This window comes from Lepus europaeus, chromosome 17 (assembly GCF_033115175.1).
Source record: "Lepus europaeus isolate LE1 chromosome 17, mLepTim1.pri, whole genome shotgun sequence".
Classification (NCBI taxonomy): Eukaryota; Metazoa; Chordata; class Mammalia; order Lagomorpha; family Leporidae; genus Lepus; species Lepus europaeus.
In genome coordinates, this window is record NC_084843.1 from 919407 (window position 1) to 940630 (window position 21224).

At 60.1% G+C, this 21224-nt stretch overlaps 1 protein-coding gene across 1 annotated transcript in view; it reads right to left on the reverse strand.

Moving 5' to 3' along the window:
* JAKMIP3 (Janus kinase and microtubule interacting protein 3) overlaps positions 1-14742 on the reverse strand; it is a 55550-nt gene extending 40808 nt beyond the window's left edge. Inside the window, exons 1-2 of the mRNA XM_062214034.1 lie at positions 14608-14742; positions 5570-6067 (exon numbers count right to left, since the gene is read on the reverse strand). Of these exons, the coding sequence (XP_062070018.1) occupies positions 5570-6067; positions 14608-14742 (633 nt within the window). The remainder of the gene's footprint in view (positions 1-5569; positions 6068-14607) is intronic.
* Positions 14743-21224: the final 6482 nt, after the last annotated feature.

The window sequence follows — 21224 nt, forward strand, 5'->3', positions numbered from 1 at the left end:
TCACTGCTAAGTTCCCACTGGCCGGAGGACTCAGAAGTGCTAGAGGCAGCCCCCCGTTATCAGAGAAAACAGAGACGGTGAAAACCGAATCACAGGCAATGGCCTGGCATCTCCAGCTCACACGCAGACACTCTAGCACACTCTGTTCCTTTCACCAGGAAACCAGCAGGCAAGGCCTCGCACACAGACCCCTCCCCGGGCTTGTCCAGCAGGCGGGGAGGCAGGGGACCTGCCCTGCAGGTGCTACCGCATAGGCCAAGGGAGCTCCCTCGGGAGTGGGGACCAGAATGTCTGTAGACCCCCGTCCCGCCTGTCAGCCAGAGGCCCATGGGGGAAGGAAGACCTGAAACTCAGGACACCAGGCACACCCAGGTCCAGAGGAGCCCTGTCCGGGGTGTGGCCTGTACACCCCCACCCCTCTGGGGTCACTGGCAGCTGTGGCCACCCTGCCTGGGCTGACGAGGCCCCTGTCAGCTCACAGCAAGGGCCCTGACCCAGGCCTCCCGAGGAAGACGACACACAGAGGGACCTTCACCACCACTCTTGAGCGCACAGAACAGGAGTCGGCGGGTTGGGCTGTGTTAAAATGAAGACTGTGTTCACTGAAAGGCATCCCTGGGGAGATGTCTGCGTGAGGCGGAGGCGTGGAGAAGACAGGTGCAAGATGTGCATCTGACAAAAGCCTGCGTCAGGAATACAGAGAATTCAGAAGTCACTAAGGGGAGGACAAGGGACCCACGGCACAATTGGGCAAGAGATGTGAAGACACGCAGACGGCCACCAGGAGGGTGAGGCTGCAAACAGGTGGCCGGCCTGTAACGTGAGGGGGACGCGGCTGCTGGGGCCGGGGTGGGTGCAGGCATTCACTCTAGGGCACTGGCAGACAGGCTCAGCACCTGGCCTCCTGCCGGCCATTCTCGCAGACACGGGAACACCCAGGGGGCAACGGTGCACACAGCCACACGGAGACGTGACAGCAACGCCCACAGTGGGGGACAAACCCACCACGGCGGACGTGTGTACCGTGCCGCCTGGCCGTGCCCCCAGGGAGCATCGCCCAGGGAAGGGGTCAGCATCCGCACCACGGCAGTGAGCACGGGCTCTCCCTCAGATGTTACCACTTGGCTTTCCCAAAACTGTCAGAAACCCGGACGTGACGCATGCCTGGGCTTCAGCCTCCTGAACCCCAGCTTTGGGGCCTCGGTGCATGGGGAGTCTAAAAGCTCCCAGTTTTCCCAAGCAATACGGTCAGTGGTTGTCCAGCCCAGGAACTGGTGGAAGTTACTCCTGGAGGGCCAGGCCTCCGGCCATGAACAGCGCAGGGGGCACCTCCTCCTCTGCCTCTACCCCTCCCCCACCTCACCAGTGCAGGGGGCACCTCGTCCTCCACCCCTGCCCCTCCCCCACCTCACCAGTGCAGGGGGCACCTTGTCCTCCACCCCTGCCCCTCCCCTACCTCACCAGTGCAGGGGGCACCTCGTCCTCCACCCCTGCCCCTCCCCCACCTCACCAGTGCAGGGGGCACCTCCTCCTCTGCCTCTACCCCTCCCCCACCTCACCAGTGCAGAGCAATCACCTAAAGCAGCCAATGATTTGGCCTGGTAGATGTGGGTGCCTTGAACTCATGTCATCCCTGGTGTCTGGGGAAACTGCAGCACTCCTCTGGATCTGGCCACGGCCCCTTGACCAAGTTTCTGCTGCCCAAGTGTGAAACGGAAGCCTGGCAGGGCTCCGCAAGTCCCCCAGTGACAAACGGCCCCACCTGTTGCTGCCTCTCACTGGAGGCAAATCTGCCCTTAAAGCTGAAACGCTCAAACATAAGGGCAGGCGCCACGTGTAATCACTCTGTGACTTGCATTCTGCTCCACTTCAGCCGCTGCCTACACGCCTGGGGACGGGGACGTGGGGTCATATCACACATCACAGTAAGAGAGACAGGATACTGGCTTCTGTCTGCAATTCTTTGGCTTCACAGAATGTTTTAAATGGACTTATTTATATATTTGAAAGGCAGAGAAAGACAGAGATAGAGAGAGAATCTTCCACCTGCTGGTTTGCTCCCCAAATGGCCACAACAGCTGGGGTTGGGCCAGGCCAAAGCCAGCCTCCTGGGACTCCATTTGGGACTTCCACGGGGCCGTTCTCTGCTGCCTTCCCAGGAGCCTTGGCAGGATCTCGACTGGAAGTGGGGCACCAGGACGTGAGCCGGAGCCCACACGGGACGCCAGTGTCGCAGGCAGTGGATTCACCTGCAGTTTCTAGTCACAGCGTGAGCTCTGAGCGTGTAGGGCTGCATCTCCACAGACCTCTCCCAGGTTGGTAGCAGGAGGCATCAGTGCGCCCACAGCTGCTCCTAGAGGCCAGGCACGGCCCTGACGTCACCAAGGGTCCCCCTGGGCAGGCTGGTGAGGGTTGGGAGACGGGCGTCTCTGCATGAGCTCACAGAGGGTCGTGTTGGGGGCAGCCCTTAGCAGTCTGTGGCATGGCTTCAAAGGGAGGGGAGACAGACCTGTCTGGACATAGCACCCTGTCCTGCCACGTGGTGTCCTATGCCAGCACCAAGGCCATCACCAGATGCAGCCCCAGGCCTTGTAGCTCCAGGAACCACCTTCTTTCTTTATGAAGTTAGCCTGCCTCACATAATTCAAATGGCAACGAAAAGATGACACAGTGGTATGGAGACACAGGACTGACGGCTATGTACTGATCTTGAATCCTGAGCTGACACGATCAGATACAGAAATACAACCATTGGCTAGGTATTGACCTTGCATCCTGAAGCTTTGCTGAACTGATTGAACGCCACTGCTCCCTTTAAAGTTAATTCCTTAGGATGCTTTGCGTCCAGAATCAGGCCGTCAGCAGACAGAAGTTCCCACTCCTTTTCCATCCAGTGCCTTTCATTTTTTTCTCCTGCCTTTTCCTACCAACTCCAATGCCTCTTTGGGGAAAGATTAAAATAGAGAAAAAGGAGAAAAAGTCCCCAACCAGATGGCAGAGTTTCTGCCTGCTCTCTGTGCGTGGTGAGGCCTCTGCCCTCCCAGAGCCCCTGGTTAGTGACCCCAGCTGGGGGCCTGCATGAGGAAAACCCTCCAACCCGACAGAGAGCAGCCAGAGGGAACTGGTGTGAGGGGCGAGGGAAGGAGCAGGAAAACCTTGCAGAAGCAGCGCAGAGCAATGGCCACCTTCACGGGGGGAGCTGAGAGCTTGATTCAGACTCAGAAAACACACTGTGGAGAGTCAGACGGGAGCTGGCACAAAGAGAAACGTCCAACACAGAGGTTAAAAGAGGAAGCTGAAGACGTTGTCTAGAAACGAGGACAACAGGGGCTGGTGCTGTGGCGTAGCGGGTAAAGCTCTGCCTGCAACACCAGCATCCCAAACGGGCACCGGCTCGAGCCCCGGCTGCTCCACCTCCGATCCAGCTCCCTGCTGATGGCCTGAGGAAGCAGTGAGATGGCCCAAGTGCGTGGAGACCTGGAAGAAGCTCCTGCCTCCTGGCTTCAGCATGGCACAGCCCTGGTCATTGTGGCCACTTGGGGGAGTGAACTAGTGGGATGGAGGATCTCTCTCTCTCCCTCCCTCTCTCTGTAACTCTGCCTTCAAATAAATAATAAAGCTTAAAAAAGAAAGAAAGAAAGAAAGAAGAAACGAGGACAAGACGCTGAGGCTGGTGGGAAAACCAGCACTTTGGGGCCTGAGGTCTGAGAACAGGGGTTCTGGGAGGAGAGGGGGAAGAAGTGCTGGTTGAGGGACAGGACCTCGGGCTGAATGGGCTCCTGGCCGCCACGCGTACAGAACAGGGGAATGAGGCAGCAGGCTCCGGGCTCCCGTGATCCTGGGCGTGGGGTGTAAGACCAGGAACGGGAAGATCAACAAAGCTAACGGCAGCTCTGAAGTCAGGCGACAGCTCCAGCGGCCGCCACGCAGCACCACACCCCGGGAGGTGTGCATCTGGGAAGAAAACATCACACACACAGGCTCTCCCAGAGCTAGTCCCCAAAACGAGAGGCCACACAACCCCCGGAGGTGTGGAATGGAGGCCTCTGGGGACCTGGGGGGCTGGTTTTGGGGTGCACAGTCAGGACAAGACAGGGTTCCCTGGGGCCAGACAGCTCCAAAACAGAAACTGTGACGGGCCTGTGGAGACTCGGGTGAACGCCGACAGACACTTAGGAACTAAAGTGCATGAGAAAACTCCAGAAGAACCAGCAGGGGGAGGAAGGTGGTAACGTCGCCACGGCCCGGTGTGAGCCTCTGATGGCCGCCCCCAGTCAAGCTCTGAGGGCTGCCTCAGTTTCTCTTTTTGGCCTCTCGACCTGCTCTCTGCCCTCCTCCTCAGGCACTGTGGCCCCAGGATCACACCCACACCTGCCACCCCCTGCCGCCACCTGCCGCCCAGCCTCTGCTGAGTTTGGCCTAGGGGAGGCAGATATTGGCCCACTCAGCCCCCAGGCTGCACTGGAGTTGGTGGCGGCCGAGGCTGGCTCACGGCAGCCGTGCTCCTGGCCCCACGGTTGCCCTTCTCCAAAGTCTCCCCTCAGGCCTCCTGCTGAGACAGGGCCCCCCACAACCCAGGGAAGGTGGGGGGCTGACCTAGGGAGGGAGGGGCTGCCTGCCGTGGCACAAACACTTGGTTGAGGCAGGGAAATCCACAAACAGAAGTTGAAGACTTAGGGGGCCAGCGCTGCGGCATAGCAGGTAAAGTCGCCGCCTGCAGTGCTGGCATCCCATATGGGTGCCAGGTCCACTTCCAACCCAACTCTCTGCTATGGCCTAAGAAAGCAGAAGATGGCCCAAGTGTTTGGGCCCCTGCAACCGTGAAGAGACAAGGCCACTGTCTAGAGGAAGGCCAAGCCCAACCATGGAAAGTGAAAGGCCACAGCGAGTGCTGCCGCCCCCTCCACCCTCCCAGGGTGGTCTCACAGCAGGGGCACTGGCCCACGTCCTCACGTCGCATCACACCTGAAACCGGGGGCAGACCTGGGGTTGCTGAGGGTGGCCCTGCACACGAGCTCTGGATGGATGGGGTGGGGAGGACGGGACCATCAGGGAGGGAAGATCTGGGGTCCCCACGGGCAAAGGTGTTTGCCAAGGACTTCCCTGGTGGTGGCAGGGACAGACACTTGCTCTGGCAGAGTGGCTGGGCGGCAGACGTTGGAGCCCGAGTGCAGCCATGCTGGCTGGAAAGATTGTTGCCCACCTGCCCAGGGCGCCTCGGTGCCCGGGGGCTCTGGGTGCCGGAGTGGGGGCGGCCTCGGAGGCAGAGCTGCGTCCCCACAGCAGGGGGAGAATCGGCTGTGGCCAACCTCCAGGACCCCTGCAGGCCCTCCGCTCCTAACACTGGGGCTCTGGGACAGTCAGGTTCGCCCAGCAAAGCTGCTGTGGTCTGACCACACTGGCCCTGAAACCATCTCCTGGGGGCCCCGTCTAGGAGCAGCGCCCTCGCGGGTGGCAGCACTCGCAGTACTGTGGGTGCTGGACTGTGTGACCACGTGGTCTCACGTTCCAGTGTGTGAGGCGGGCGTGCCGAGCAGGGATGACCAGAGCCCGCCCGCGCCCCACGTACCAGCCTGCGGATCTCGCGCTCGCACTCCTTCTTGATACGGCTGATCTCCTCCTGGTGCAGGTGGTACACGCTCCGGATCTCCGCGGCCTTGATCTTGTCGGCCTGGATAACCAGTGTCAGTGCCTCCTCCACCTGCTTCTTGGCCCCCTTCAGCTCCGAGATCTCCTGCTGCATTTTCACCTTCTCCACCTCGAAGCCCTTCTTGGCCTCCTCCTTGGCTTCGCACAGCAGCACGGTCTTGACCTTGTCAGGCGCGCCGTCCCGCAGCGCGTGCAGCAGCGCCTGCAGCCGCTGGTTCTCGTTGTCCTTGATCTTGATGACCCTGAGCAGCTCGGCCTCGTGCTGCCGCAGCAGCGTCTCCCGCACGGCCTGCAGCTCCTTCATCTTGTCCTCGTGCAGCTTGGCCTTGAGCTCCGTGAGCAGGACCGCGCTCTTGTGCTGCTCGTGCTCACGCACCTGCCGCAGCTCCTGGTTCTTCTCCCGCTCCACCTTGCTCACCTGCAACAGACACCAGCGCTCCTGAGACCCGCAGGCACGCTGGGCAAGGACTCAGCTGTTCGTCTGCAAACAGCTAGCGTGTTCACCCTGAGAAGTGTGGCTGAAATCCAAAGTCAAACCTAATCGTGCATAAGCGGGGTGCTTCGCAGAGGAGCTCACAGCTGGGGCCCGGGAAGTGAGCGGAGGACACATGCGTCCACCTGAGAACAGGACAGGCATGGAAGGCAAACCCAAGGCCCTGGATGACTGCCCTGGGGAACAGGGGCAGCTTTCCCCTTGGACACAGCCCCAGGGCAGGGTGCACCCTGGTGGGGGACTCTCAAGCCAGCTTCATCCCCTGCCTTCCGCCCCATCTTCCCCCAGCCGAATCTCAGCGGTGCTGTGTTCACAGCCATGAGGCTGGATGGAGGGTGGCTACTCTCCAGGTGTCGGGGACACCAAGGCTTCACTTGACAATTTGTTTCCCTCAGCTGCTCAAGCCATCGGCTGCATGATCACCCCATGATCTGCAGAATTACAGAGCAGCTGAAATCTAGATTCACCCTAGGAAATCAGGACAGTGCCCCGTGGTCACACGGAGGTCACCCTGGCTGCCTCTCCCACATCAGGGCCCTGGCTCCAACCCTGAGTAGCTGGGCTCCCATGGTACCATGGTCTTAGATGCATGGGAATTTCCTGCCCTCAGCAGCACCCAAGACAGTGCTGACACCCTCCCCCACGCCGCCATGAGATGTCAGCCTCCTGTCCTCCACAGCTCCTCCCCTACTCACCGCTCTCCCAGGTGATGAGCCATGAGCGCTGTCCAGGTGCTGACAGGACCCTGAGAAGGATGGCCACCCAGGGCCCTCTCTCATTCAGCCACAACTCCATGGCCTCCCACAGCTCCACGGCTGCACATCCAACTCCCTGTCCCAGGGCTGTGAGATCTCTCACCTCACCTCCTGTTCACTGCCACCTCCCCTGCAGCCTACTCTACACAGGAGACCTCACCCCTCCTCATCCCGCTACCCAGTCCACTCTGCACAGGAAACCTCTACCTCCCCTCACTCCCCCTGCAGACCACGCTGCACAGGAGAGACCTCTCACCTCCCCTCACTCCCCCTGTAGACCACGCTGCACAGGAGAGACCTCTCACCTCCCCTCACTCCCCCTGTAGACCACACTGCACAGGAGAGACCTCTCACCTCCCCTCACTCCCCCTGCAGACCACTCTGCACAGGAAACCTCTACCTCCCCTCACTCCGCCTGCAGACCACGCTGCACAGGAGAGACCTCTACCTACCCTCACTCCCCCTGTAGACCACTCTGCACAGGAAACCTCTACCTCCCCTCACTCCCCCCTGCAGACCACGCTGCACAGGAGAGACCTCTCACCTCCCCTCACTCCCCCTGCAGACCACACTGCACAGGAGAGACCTCTCACCTCCCCTCACTCCCCCTGCAGACCACGCTGCACAGGAGAGACCTCTCACCTCCCCTCACTCCCCCTGAAGACCACTCTGCACAGGAAACCTCTACTCCCCTCACTCCCCCCTGCAGACCACGCTGCACAAGAGAGACCTCTCACCTCCCCTCACTCCCCCCTGCAGACCACGCTGCACAGGAGAGACCTCTCACCTCCCCTCACTCCCCCTGTAGACCACTCTGCACAGGAGAGACCTCTCACCTCCCCTCACTCCCCCTGCAGACCACTCTGCACAGGAAACCTCTACCTCCCCTCCCTCCCCCTGCAGACCACTCTGCACAGGAGAGACCTCTCACCTCTCTTCACTGCTCCCCCCGCCATGGTCCACTCTGCACAGGAGACCTTTAGAAGCACAATGCCCATGGCTTGGGTCCCAGGCACCCCCCACCCCGAGTGGCTCTGGAGCCTCTTAGATCATAGCAGGGGCTTCCAGGGTACAGGGAACTGGGTCTCAGCCCCTCCTGCTCCCGGCCCAGGAGTTCTGTTCCTGGCATCGTGTTCTTCCCTCAGCTGTCCAAGCTCTGATTCCACAGAGCCTGGGCACCCCCGGCCTCTGCAGACTCCCAGGGCCCCTCCTCGGTGGTCAGCCCAGCCGGCTCTTCTGGGGCTGCACACCCTGGAACATGCTCACAAAGACTGCCTGGCTCATTCATCCGCTGTGGCTGTCCTGTCCCCTCCCATGCTGGACATGTTTTCTTAGCAGCCTCATTTGCTGTGACTTCCCCATGACGACACTGGCCATCCTCTTCTCCTGGGGGTCAGCCCTCAGGCTGCTCCTCAGGAGTCTCCCAGCCATTTATTGCAGAGAAATTCCAGTCCCTGAGCCCCCAAAGTGCAGGAAGCAGGGCCTCACTCACTGCTGGGGTGCGTGGACTCCGGCAGAGCAGGGGCAGCTGCCCCCGCACCAAGGGCAGCCTTGTCCTCCAGGTAAAGCTGAGCTCCAACAGAAGACCCAGCCTCGTCCGTGTGTGTTTCTTGGCCATGGGGTGGCTCACACAGAGTCCAGGGAGGAGGGGGGTCTGGGGACAGCAGTCACACAGCTGGGCATGGCAGAGCCCATGGGACTGGCCTTCCCAGGAGCCCCTGAGAGGGAGCCGCCAGCAAGGGAGGGAGAACTGGGCAGGGCCAAGGGCCAGATTCCTGGCCAGTGCCCAGGTCACAGCACACAGCATGGAGGGCTGGGCTGGGCGCAAGACCTTCCCCTCCTGCCTCTCCTATGGAGACAGGCTGGGAACCCCGAGGAGTGCCTGCCAGTGCCCCAAAAGTCCCCTTTAGGAGACACCTGATGTGGTGGCACTGCAGGTTAAGCACTGCCTGGGGCCTGCATCCTAGGTTTGAGTGCCTGCTTAGAGGGCCAGCAACTCCATGTGTCAGATCCAGCTTCCAGCTACTGTGCCCACCAGGATGGGGCCTGGCCCCTGCCACCCACACAGGAGACCCTGATGAAGTTCCTGCCTCCTGGCTTCAGTCTGGCTCAGACCTGGCCATTGTGAGCACTTGAGGGTGTGAACCAGTCAGCGGGTAGAAGAACTCTCCCTCCCTTCTTCACTCTGTCTTTCAAATAAATAAATCTTAAAAAAAAAAAAAAAAAAGATGCCCAAGACAGAGTCCCTCACACCCCAGGGTGAGCTCTCACTGCACGCCTGGCACCGTCTGACCTCTCAGACAAGCATCTAACGTGGGGCGTGCATCAGGCTCGGCTGCCCAGCACTGCAGTCTCAAGTCCAGACAATGCACGCGGTGCCTCCATTCCTTCTTTCACAGGGAGTCAGGGGCGGGGGAACCCCCAGCCCCCTGGGAGTCTGCTGAGGTCAGCAAGTGTCAGGAGGCCCCAGCACACCAGGATCAGGCTGGTCCCGGCCCAGCTGCCTCCCCTGTGACCCTGCGGCTCCTGAATCATCACCAGCACGGATGCTGTCACACGCCGTGGCCGTGCTCTGTTCCTGCACCTGCTAGCCCCTCCCTGCACAGGAAAGTCCCCACTTGGGCCCTTTTCCACAGCAGCCTCATGTCCCCCAAGTGCGGCTCCCTGGCGCTCCACTAGGTGCACCTGCTGCCCGCTACGGACTCCGCTGTCAGACACTCTGTTTCCAGTCTTTTCACGTGTTTCTTCTCCTTACAGATTTAAAAACTTTCCAAGTAATCAAACCCGTGAGTCCTTTCTTTGTAGTTCCCACCTCGTGGCTTTTATGAGGGGACTCCAGGGTCTGAGGGAATGGGATTGGCATGGCACTTTCGTCGCACGTCTCTGAGCCTTCTGAAGACCCCTCACTAAGTTTTTGATCTACATGGAAACCATATTGGAGTCAGTCGTGAACAAATAAGCTTTGAATCAGAGATCCGCCAGGCGTCCCAGTTCCATTCACAGCACAACCCACCCTTCCTCTACTTCTCTGAAAACTACTTTTACTCACCAAGGTTCAGACACAAAAACGTCACCACGACAGGGATTCAACACAGCCCATTTAAAATGCGGGACTAAAACCAGAAGGCAGGACAGAGGCAGGGGCTGGGGTGCTGGACGCCACAGCCCACAAATCAGCTGCTGACCCAGCTTTCTGCTGACGCACCTGGGAGCCCCTGCCACCCACATGGAAGACCAGGATGGAGCTCCTGGCTTTGCCCGCACCCAGCCCCAGGTGCTGCATCTGTTTGGAGAGTGGACCAGCAGATGGAAGACCTCTCCTCCTCTGTCTCTGTGTCTTCCCAGTAAAACTAGCTACTAAATAAACCAATCTCCTAGAAAGGCAGAACCGAAGGAGCTGGCTGGGGTGGGGAGGGTATTTCAAAGCCTGGTAGTGTAGGTGACCTCTGACCTGGAAATCTGAGCTGTTTGTTATGGGGAAGGCTGAGGAGATGGAGGGAGGGGATGCAAGCAGGGCAGGAGAGGCACTGCAGACACAGGGCAGACCCATGCCCCAGGCCCCAGGCTCTGCCCCGGCTCCTGGTGGGAAATGTCCTCCTCCCGGCACAGCCCTCCAACGGAAGGCAGACTTCCCTCTCTTTAAAATTCCAGACCCAGGGCGTTGCAGACAAAAGGGCTGAAAAAGAACACAAGTGAGCACAATGAAGAGCCAGGGAAAAGGAGCCTGCCCCTAAAGCCCACAACCTGGAAGACAGGCCGGTGGAGCCTTCCGGAAGCTGCTGCACTGTGGCTGCCCTGCTGGCCCTCCTTGGCCTTCTGGATAAATACCTAAATGCCCCACACGACACTTTGCACTCTCCCCTAGGTCACGTCCCCTGCTACTACCTCAGGACCCACATCCAGGGCTCAGTGCTCCCGAGACACAGCAGACCCTTGCTCAGCCGCCCACCTGGTGACCTCTGTTCAACTGCCCATGGTGGGTCTCTGGGGTGAGACCCTCATAGCACAGCCCCCTCATGAGGCTCCCCGCCCAGGCCCCACTCAGTAAAGGCAGCCCCATCCATCCACATCAGGCCTCGGGTCCTCCCAGCATGACCCAGCATCTTGCCTGTGTCTGTCCATGGCTGCCACCATTAGCCAGGCATGGGGACCTCAGAGATGCCCCAGCCGCTCACTCTGCTTCTCCCTCCCCTCCCCCGACAGCCAACTGGTATATTTAACATCAGCATAGTTGAAAATGACAATAAACAAATCTTTAAAGGGTGGGGGGGACAGCACTATGGTATAGTGGATAAAGCCGCTGTCCGCAATACCATACGGGTGCCGGTTCAAGTCCCTGCTGCTCCACTTCTTATCCAGTTCTCTGCTATGGCCTGGGAGTGCAGTAGAAGATGGTCCAAGTCCTTGGGCCCCTGCACCCACGTGGTAAGACCTGGAAGAAGCTCCTGGCTCCTAGCTTCAGATTGGTACAGCTCCAGCCGTTGAGGCCAACTGGGGAGTGAACCAGTGGATGGAAGACCTCTGCCTCTCTTTCTCTCTCTGTGTAGCTCTTACTTTCAAATAAATAAATAAATAAATCTTTTAAAAAAAAAAAAAAGACAAGCAGATTTTAAAGTACATGCTTATACCCTGGATCACATATGGATGCAAAGTATGCATTTATGCCCCTCACAGAGAGAGATCCCCCAGCTATACAGTGTAATTTATACCTTACCTGTTATAGCTACAAAGTATACATTTATGCCCCTCACAGAGAGAGATCCCCCAGCTACACAGTGTAATTTATACCTTACCTGTTATAGCTACAAAGTATACATTTATGCCCCTCACAGAGAGAGATCCCCCAGCTACACAGTGTAATTTATACCTTACCTGTTATAGCTACAATGTATGCATTTATACCCATTCACACAACTATGAACTGGATCCTGGCCAGCGCCTAAGCCTCCCAGCTCTGGAGCAGGCCCAGCTGCCCACTGCACCTCCAGAGCTGTGGATGTTGAGCCTTGCTGTGCTGGGGTCCTCCGGGGCCACCAGCACCTTCCCCACCCAGCAAGGATGCCGAGCTTCCTCTGGGGGCACCAGCGCCTGCTGAAGGTCCCGGGGTTGGCCATTGTCAAGGGTCAGCAATTCTACCTGCGAGAACCTGTCCTGCACACGTTTCACACGGGTGTGCACACATGCGGGCCCAGACACACAAGGCTGCTGCATTCACTGAGAATGGGGAGCAGCCCAAATGCCATCAGCAGGCCAAGTACCCCACAGCTCGGGAGAGAAGCGAGACACCCTCATGCCTCTCCACAGCTCACACAGAACCACGTCCATTACCCTTGTGCTGGTGAGGCCCAAGGCAGCTGCAGAGCCCGGCAAGGGGCAGCAGGTCATGTGTGCACACGCGTGTGCACACACACACAGAGCCCCGCTGCGAGGGGTCTGGGGACGCAGAGGTCAGAGGGGCTTTTCCTCAGTGGTCCTTCTGTTCCGTGAGCTTGTACCAAGAAGGCAAGCAGGTCACCGCCTCCACACACACACACATGGTGTCGCCGCCCAGAGGAGCAGCCACAGCCCCAGGAGCCGTGAGCCCTGGCCAGGCCCTGCCAAAGACCTGGCTGGGTGAGGCGTGCACCCTGGGGACACAGGGGACAGATGGGCGTTGACAAAGCTGCTGCAGTCGGACGCACAGGGCAGCTGCTCTGCTTCCACCCAAAACGACGCCGGTTTCATAGCCTCGTGTGTTAACAAGCCGTCTCCTGGGGGTGCGCACGCCGTGTGACCCCTCTGATCCCCTGACACAGCCCAGGGCCTGGCCCCTAACCGTGCGCCCCAGCCAGGCAGCACGTCGGGGCCTTTCGGTGCTGTCGTCTGCTGTTCTGTGGATGTGCAGCTCAGCTGGGATCTGGGCAAGCATCTGCTGACACGGGTCCTTCCAGCAGGCAGCCCCCCGCCCCGGCAGCACGCGTGTGCATGTCGTCTCTACACCAATTGCCTTCCAGGAAGAGAGAAGGGGCTGTGCTTGCTGCAGCCATGGCCTGGAGCCTCAGAAGCACAGCCCCATGGCAAAGCCACGAGGTGGGGGCCGTCCGTGTCCGCTGTCAGGGAGAAGGGGTCCCGGGCACGAGGTGGGGGCCGTCCGTGTCCGCTGTCAGGGAGAAGGGGTCCCGGGCACGAGGTGGGGGCCGTCCGTGTCCGCTGTCAGGGAGAAGGGGTCCCGAGCACGAGGTGGGGGCCGTCCTTGTCCGCTGTCAGGGAGAAGGGGTCCCGGGCACGAGGTGGGGGCCGTCCTTGTCCGCTGTCAGGGAGAAGGGGTCCCGGGCACGAGGTGGGGGCCGTCCGTGTCCGCTGTCAGGGAGAAGGGGTCCCGGGCACGAGGTGGGGGCCGTCCGTGTCCGCTGTCAGGGAGAAGGGGTCCCGGGCACGAGGTGGGGGCCGTCCGTGTCCGCTGTCAGGGAGAAGGGGTCCCGGGCACGAGGTGGGGGCCGTCCGTGTCCGCTGTCAGGGAGAAGGGGTCCCGGGCACGAGGTGGGGGCCGTCCGTGTCCGCTGTCAGGGAGAAGGGGTCCCGGGCACGAGGTGGGGGCCGTCCGTGTCCGCTGTCAGGGAGAAGGGGTCCCGGGCACGAGGTGGGGGCCGTCCGTGTCCGCTGTCAGGGAGAAGGGGTCCCGGGCACGAGGTGGGGGCCGTCCGTGTCCGCTGTCAGGGAGAAGGGGTCCAGGGCACGAGGTGGGGGCCGTCCGTGTCCGCTATCAGGGAGAAGGGGTCCTGAGCACGAGGTGGGGGCCGTCCGTGTCCGCTGTCAGGGAGAAGGGGTCCTGGGCACGAGGTGGGGGCCGTCCTTGTCCACTGTCAGGGAGAAGGGGTCCCAGGCACGAGGTGGGGGCCCAGGGCAGGCCTCAGCTTTTCTGCAGAGGGTTCCACAGACCGTGAAATGGGTGGGTGTGCATCCCACAGAGCTTGATTTACAGAAAGATCCTCACGTGTCCCAAACTGGGCTCTCCTTCCCATGTAAGCAGGAGGGTGAGCAGCACCGGGCTGGGGGGCTAGGGAGCTCGGAAGTGAAGCAACCTGACTCCCCTGCTCCCCTGGGCCACGTGGCCTCCACCGGACACAGAGGCAGGGAGAAAATCGCAGCCAGAGCTGGGAAGACCCCTACCTGACATCCCAGCTCCTTCCAAAGTCCCCGACAGACACTGACCTCCAGATACTGCCTTTTCTGCCTCCTCTTCCCGGGGAACCATGCCCACCGCCCACTGGCTCCCCGGGTGGGACAAGAGAAGGCAAAGGTCATGCCCCAGATGGCAGGAGATCTGGTCGGCCTCTCCCCTGCTCCCCCAGAGGCCCACCCTCAGGCCCCAGCACAGCCTCACAGCCAGCACATCCGGCTGGGGCCCCCGGGCTCTTTGGGCGTCTCCCGGCACCGGGGGTTTGGTCACGGTGCCGTCCCTCCACATCAGGACTTTCTGGGCTCACTGGTCCACTGGTCAGTTCCCGGGAGACCCTCAGTGGCAAAGCCCCCAGGGTCCACACACACATCTGGAGTTCCTTTCTGCACACTCACCGTGGGGTGGGGGCCGCCATCATGGCTGCCACCTTGAGGCCCTCATGTCTCCCCTGCTGCCCACTGCCCCCTCCCCAGAGCCATCATCCAGAGGCCCCAGGACTGGGTGGGGGCCTGTGCGACCTGGCCATGCCCTCCCAGGCGCCCTGGGCCCACCTTGCTCTTCTCCTGCTGCAGCTCGATCTGGATGTCCGTGAGCTTGGCTCGCAGCTCCTCGTTGGCGGCCTGCAGTGCGGTGAGAGCCTCCCCCTTGTCCCCCTTGGCCCGGCTGCCCGCGCCCTTCTTGGACATGTTGAGGCTGATGGCCGGAGGGATGTCCCAGGCACGGTGCTGCGTCTGGGCTGGGTGTCCAGGCCAAGCTCTCGGCAGGGGTGGCCGTGGCTGCCGCTCGGCTACATCTTCTCACTCACCTGGGGGAAAGCACACCTGGTGAGCAGACTGTCCCGGGCAACCAGCCCCCCTCGCCAGGCAGGGGCTCCCGTGCCTGTGGCAGGCCCCTCACCCACGCCCACCCCCAGCATGGAGGACACAGCCCACCATGTGCAACTGCTTCAGGCCACAGTGTCATCTGCCTCCACCGTGCAGCTCCCCCTAGTGGGGTGCACGCCCAGAGCATCCATTCTCTTCCCTTTGGCCCAGGAATGGCCGCGCAGGCACCCAACTTGCAGCCCAGAATCACACTGAGGCATGAGGCAGCACAGTGGAACGGTGGCCGTGAGCCACGGACATCGGACAGGGAGCAGAAGGCCATGGCCCCGGCTCTTCCCAGGACCCAGCAAACTCCACACAATTGAAAGAGGCTCACCCTCAGCCCAACCGGGGTTTCCACTGGGCGCTTCCCTCCACCAAGGCCGTGCAGGCCCGAAGGAGCCTTTGCTGGGAAAACGTGTCCAGAGAAAGAGGACCTCCATGCCTCGCTCCACTCCTACTCGTGTGTAAAGAGACCCCGTGGGGCGCCTGCACCCTGGCTGGGTCCTGGCTCACAGACGCCACGGAGTGGCCTGCAGTGAGGACACCCTGCCCCCTCCCCGCCACTGCCATTGTCGCTCTGACCAACAGCTTCCCGGGACCCCAAGCTCTGCCCCAGCCCCCACCCCGGTCAAGGCAGCTCTGGGCATGAACGGTCCCAGGGTATGGGACGGTCAGGCCGTGCCCCACTTCCCATAGCCTGTCCATCCCCAGGAGACGGAGGCAGGCTGGAGGAGACGGACAGGCCATGGAGGGCGAAACCCAGCTGCTGTGTCACCCAGAAACCCCTCCTCAGTTTGCTGGGCCCTCAGCCACGTGGGGACTCGGCCAGCCCACGCCAAGGGGCAAACCTTGCACTCGGTCCTGGGCTGAGGGCGCACCTTGTCCTGTAGTTGCCCACAAGGATGAAACAGCCCCGGGGTCAGCTGGGGGCTGTCCAGCTGCACAGAGGAGGACAGGTTAGAGGTCACGGGGGGGGGGGGACACCGTTCCCACAGGGACCACAGTCCATACTGCTGGATCCTCACACACAGGCTCGGTCCTGAGGGGTGAGATGGAGTCACACACAGGCAGGCAGCACCACGGACAGCGAGTGGGGGCTGAGGGGTGGCAGCCAGGGGACGGCCACTGATAGCGACTATTTCAGTGTCCACAAGTTGCACTGCTCACGCAGTCAGCGCTGAGAATTTGCTGAGTTGAATCTAACCACAGGAAAAGAGCCCAGGACCTTCTGGGAAGACCCAGCTGTGTCCAGCATGGGAGGGGTCTCCAGGCCTTTCCCAGCACTCACAGGGTGTGTCCTCCTAGGGGTGGCCCAAGGGCCAGCTTTTTTGTTTTTATAAAAGATGTGTTCATTTATTTGAAAGTCAGAGTTACAGAAAGGGAGTGACACGTAGAGAGATCTTGCGTCTGCTGGTTCACTCCCTAGATGGCCACCATGGCCAGGATTGGGTCAGGCTGAAGCTAGGAGCCAAGAGCTTCCTCCAGGTCTCCCTCATGGGTGCAGGGATCCAGGCACTTGGGCCATCTTCCACTGCTTTTCCCAGGCCAATAGCAAGGAGCTGGAATGGAAGAGGAGCAGCCAGGACTGGAATCAGCGCCCATATGAGATGCCGGCATCACAGGTGGTGGCTTTACCCGCTATGCCACAGCGCTGACCCTGAGGGGCAGCTTCTGCCGCCAACGTGAGGACAGGCCTGCATCTGGGTCCTAGCACTGCAGAAGCCACTGAGGTAACAGCACACAGCCGGCAGACGGCCCCCGAGGAGGCGTAAACCACACTGCACTTCCCAATCCTCTCCCGAAGCCCTCGTTGGAGGTGCTGGGGCTGGTCCCGTTGTGAAGGGTTGGTGTGCACGGGGCCTCAGGGTGCCTGTGTGTCCCCCTGGGTTGAGCACCCCGGCAGGAGACTGCGGGTGCTCCTGACCACGGGGCCAGTGTGATGAGGGCAGTTGGCCTCCAGTGCGTGGCCAGCATCTGGATCTGAGCCATCGCTGGAGGACACTGAGAGGCCAGGGACCCCTCGGCACCCACGTGTCCTTCCGAGTGACCATGGGGAGACCCAGTCCATCCGGATTGCAGACATGGCGTTCGGGCCCTCCTGGCCATCTATCTGCGGAGAAGGCGAGGGCTCGTGATTCGTTTCCACAGGAATCCGAGGCACAGGTGGAGGGGTCTGGGGAGGGCCACAGACCCCCATGCAGCCCCACAGGGAGTGGAGGGCGTGGGCCCATGTTCGGGGCTGTGCTCCCCCAACGGGTCACAATCTGACAAAGGCCCAGCAGAAAGGACAGAGACGCACAGCGTGGGGTCAGGCGGTGCTGTGCTGTATCAGTGAGAGAACAGCCGTCAAGGGTGTCACTGCACACGACTGAGGGAGGCCGCTCCGTACCTGCCCTAAGCACCGACTGCACCGTGGGCCTGCTTCTGTCAGGGTCAGACGGTCCCTGAGACGCCTCAGAAAGCTGCGGTCGGCTCAGCACCATGAGCCCCGGCGGGGGCTGCCCAGGCCTACCGCTGCCCTGGGCCGTGTATGAAGCACAGAGGGTCGAGAAGAACGAAGGCCCTGGCGGCAGAGGACTGACGCTCCCCACGCCAGGACCTCGGCAGGGGAGGTCAGCACAGATGGGGGCACGGGGACAAGCACAGCCCATCGTCCAAGGAATGGGCCAGAGCTCGAGAAGAGCCCAGCAGCTGTGCAGCCGCTGACCTGCGACTGAGCGAAGACGGCCTCTTCACCTGACCGTGCAGAGTCCAGGGCACAGCCCCAGGAAGACATCCAGCCCCTACTATAGGCGGCAAAACATTTCCAAGGGACTGCGTGACCGGTGCAGCGATAACCCTCAGAAAGCCCTCAGCCGAGGCAAAGCTTCCCTGAGTAGCACACAGACGGCACCAACTGTGCATCCCGGGCTGCACCTCACCAGGCTGCAGAGGAGGGCGGCACGGAGAGCCCCCCGGCCGCCAGGGCCACTCCCAGATGTCCCCCCTCGGGGCTCACAGCTCTGCACTGCTGACACTTAATGCTGAGGGCAGTGGCTTCTCTGTGTTGCTGCCAGCTCTCACACCACTTCGCAAGCTCAGCAGGTGCTCTGTGCAACCAGACACACATTGAGCACTGAAAACCTTTTTCATTCTGCAGTTCGAGGTTAATTATGAGAATTCTGTTGGACAGTGAGAAAAGATGTGTGTGTCCTTTTGAGAACTATGTTAGCTTGAACACATGGGGTTGGGGCTGGTGCCATGGCACCATGGTACAGTAGGTCAATCCTCCACCTGTGGTGCTAGCATCCCATGTGGGCGCCAGTTCTAGTCCCGGCTGCTCCTCTTCCGGTCCAGCTCTGCTGTGTCCTGGGAGGGCAGTGGAGGACGCCCGGGTGCTTGGCCCTGCACCCACGTACCCACGTGGGATTCTGAGAAGAAGCTCCTGCCCCTGGCCTTCGGATGAGCTCAGCTCTGGCTGTTGCGGCCATGTGGGGAGTGAACCAATGGAGGGAAGACCTTTCTCTCTGTCTCCCTCGCACTGTCTGTAACTCTACTCTCAAATAAATAAATAAAATCTTAAAAAAAAAAAAAAACGAACAAACACACAGGGTAGGCAAGCAGGGTTTTGGTGGAAAATTGAAATGGGACGGGACGAGCAACCACAGCACAGGGGGTCAGGGTCTGTGGCCCAGGGGTTCCATGGGACAGAGGGACTGCCACTCTGTGGATGACGGCCTGATGCAGGCAGACCGGGGTTGACTCCACCCCGATCTAGAGCTTTACTCCTGGAGTAACTCTCCAGGGAAAAGGGATCTTTCCCAGGATGGCACTGCAAACAGCGGCTGACGACGGACAGATCCTGACAGAACATCCCGGGAGCCAGAGGTCCACGTATAGGTGCTAAGGCACGCATCCTGCCCCACCCAGAAAGGCCGGCTGTGTCAGAGGCAGGACCAGTAGCTCCCAAAGCGCAATGACACAATGACATGGGCTGCTGACCCCTTCAAAATCTACTCTGGAGTTCAAGTTGGATTCTGTCTCAGGCTAGCACATCCTGTGTAGCTGTCATACAAAAGGTGCTTAGAGCTCTAAAGTGCTTTTACAGGAAAGCAATGTTGTTGCTGAGTGTGGGCACCAAGTCCTGGGGTGAAGACACCTGTCTGGTCCCCCACATCCCAAACGCCTGGGTTCGAGTTCCGGTTTAGCTCCGACTCTGCCTTCCTGCTGACATACACCCTGGAAAGCAGCAGCCACAGCTCAAGTCCTTGGGTTCCTGCCCATCTACTCCAGAGACACAGATTGAATTTCTGGCTCCTGGCTTTGGCCCTAGTCCATCCCTGACTGCTGTGGGCTTTTGGTGAATGAACCAGCAGATGGAAGCTCTCTGTCTGCCTTCCTCTCTCTCAAACAAGAAATTATTTTTTAAAAATCACAAACATCGTTATTGTAAATCTAAAATATCCAGTATCATACCATTTTGTCCATGAAAACCTAGAGTATTTTTAAAATCACATTAAGAACACCAGTGTGCTGATCCAGCAGCAGAGGCCGGGTCACCTTAGGGAGAGGGCGGTCATGCTCTGAGCACCCAGGGACGGCCGGGAAATGTTCTGAGCAGGAGTGGACGGAGGCTTCCCAGCATGCCAGTGCTGACCCCGGGACCAGGCCACGGACACCACAAAGGGACCCTGCGAGAGGAAGGAGCAGCGGGACCTGTGGCTGGGGGAGGGGCAGGACTAGCCTGGCTGGACAGGTGCCCAGTCCAACAGCAGGAGTCCTACAGAGTAGGGGATGTCTCCCTGCTGGGCCAGAGCCATGCACTCGAAGGACCTGCGGCCCTGAGCACGGAAGGACGCGGTCCTGGGACAGAGTCCAGCGCCAGTGGATGCCGGGCACGGCCCCCAGCCAGCCAAGCAAGAAAACAGGGATTTCTTCAAAACTGGTCACAACGCTGCAGCCAAACAGTCGGTGGGACAGAAATCCCAGGAATAGACACACACTCATAGGCCCATGGGAGCAGGTGGGCTCGGGCTCGGGTAAAAACCTGCCACCAGGGACCGGCGCTGTGGCGTAGTGGTTTGGGCTGCTGCCTGTAATGCCGGCATCCCATAGGGAGCCTATTTGAGTCCTGGCTGCTCCTCTTCCAGTCCAGCTTTCTGCTGTGTCCTGGGAAGGCAGTGGAGGATGGCCCAGGTGCTTGGGCCCCTGCACCCACGTGGGAGACCTCAAGGAGGCTCCAGGCTCCTGGCTTCCAATCAGTCCAGCTCTGCCACTGCGGCCACTGGGGAAGTGAACCAGCAGATGGAAGCCTCTCTCTCTCTCTGTAACTGCCTTCCAAATAAATAAATAAATCTTAAAAAAAAAAAAGAAAAAAAACCCTGCCCCCACCATTCAGAGGGAAATGCCGTCTGCTCAACCATTCACATGCAGGGGAGTAGAGCTGCACCCTCACCTCTCACCACTGACAAAAAGTAACTCGAAATGAGTGGGGGTCCCAAGCCCATGCCGTAAAACTCTCAGAAGAAAATAAAGGCAAACGCCCACGGCGTCCTGTGGCTTGCTGACGACTCCATGGCTGTGTCACCAAAGCACCAGAAGCCACAGGAAGAGAAAAACTGTTTGACAGCAAAATGAACAGCGAAAGTCACCAGAGCATCAAGCCAAGCACCTGACAAGGGTGATGCCCAGACCATGCAGGAGTCCCTGTGACTCAGGTAACTCAAATCAAAGATGGGCCAAGGGTTTGAGAGACGTCTCCAAGGAAGCTGCGCACGACCGGCGTCATCGATATCAGGAAAACCCACACTGACAGAAGAAGCCGGGCACTACGAGTGGTCGGGGGAGGAACGTCTACGCCATGCGTGTTACACAAGTGAAATAAAATCCAAAGACTGGCTGCACATGCCTACTACACGCCACAGCCCACACTACACGCCACAACCCACGCCACAGCCCACACTACACGCCACAACCCATGCCACACACCACAGCCCATGCTATACCCTACAACCTATGCCACAAGCCACAGCCTGCGTACACGCCATAGTCTGTGTAGACACCACAGTCCATGTACATGCCACAGCCTGCGTATACGCCTCAGCCCATGCACACGCCACAGCCCCATCATCCTTTGTGGCTCAGTTTCCACTCTGGTCACAGTGCAGCCAATGGTGGTCCTGTGTGTTTGGATTAAAAACTGAAACTAGGCCGGCGCCATGGCTCAATCCGCCTTGCGGTGCCGGCACACCGGGTTCTAGTCCCGGTCGGGGCCCCGGATTCTGTCCCGGTTGCCCCTCTTCCAGGCCAGCTCTCTGCTGTGG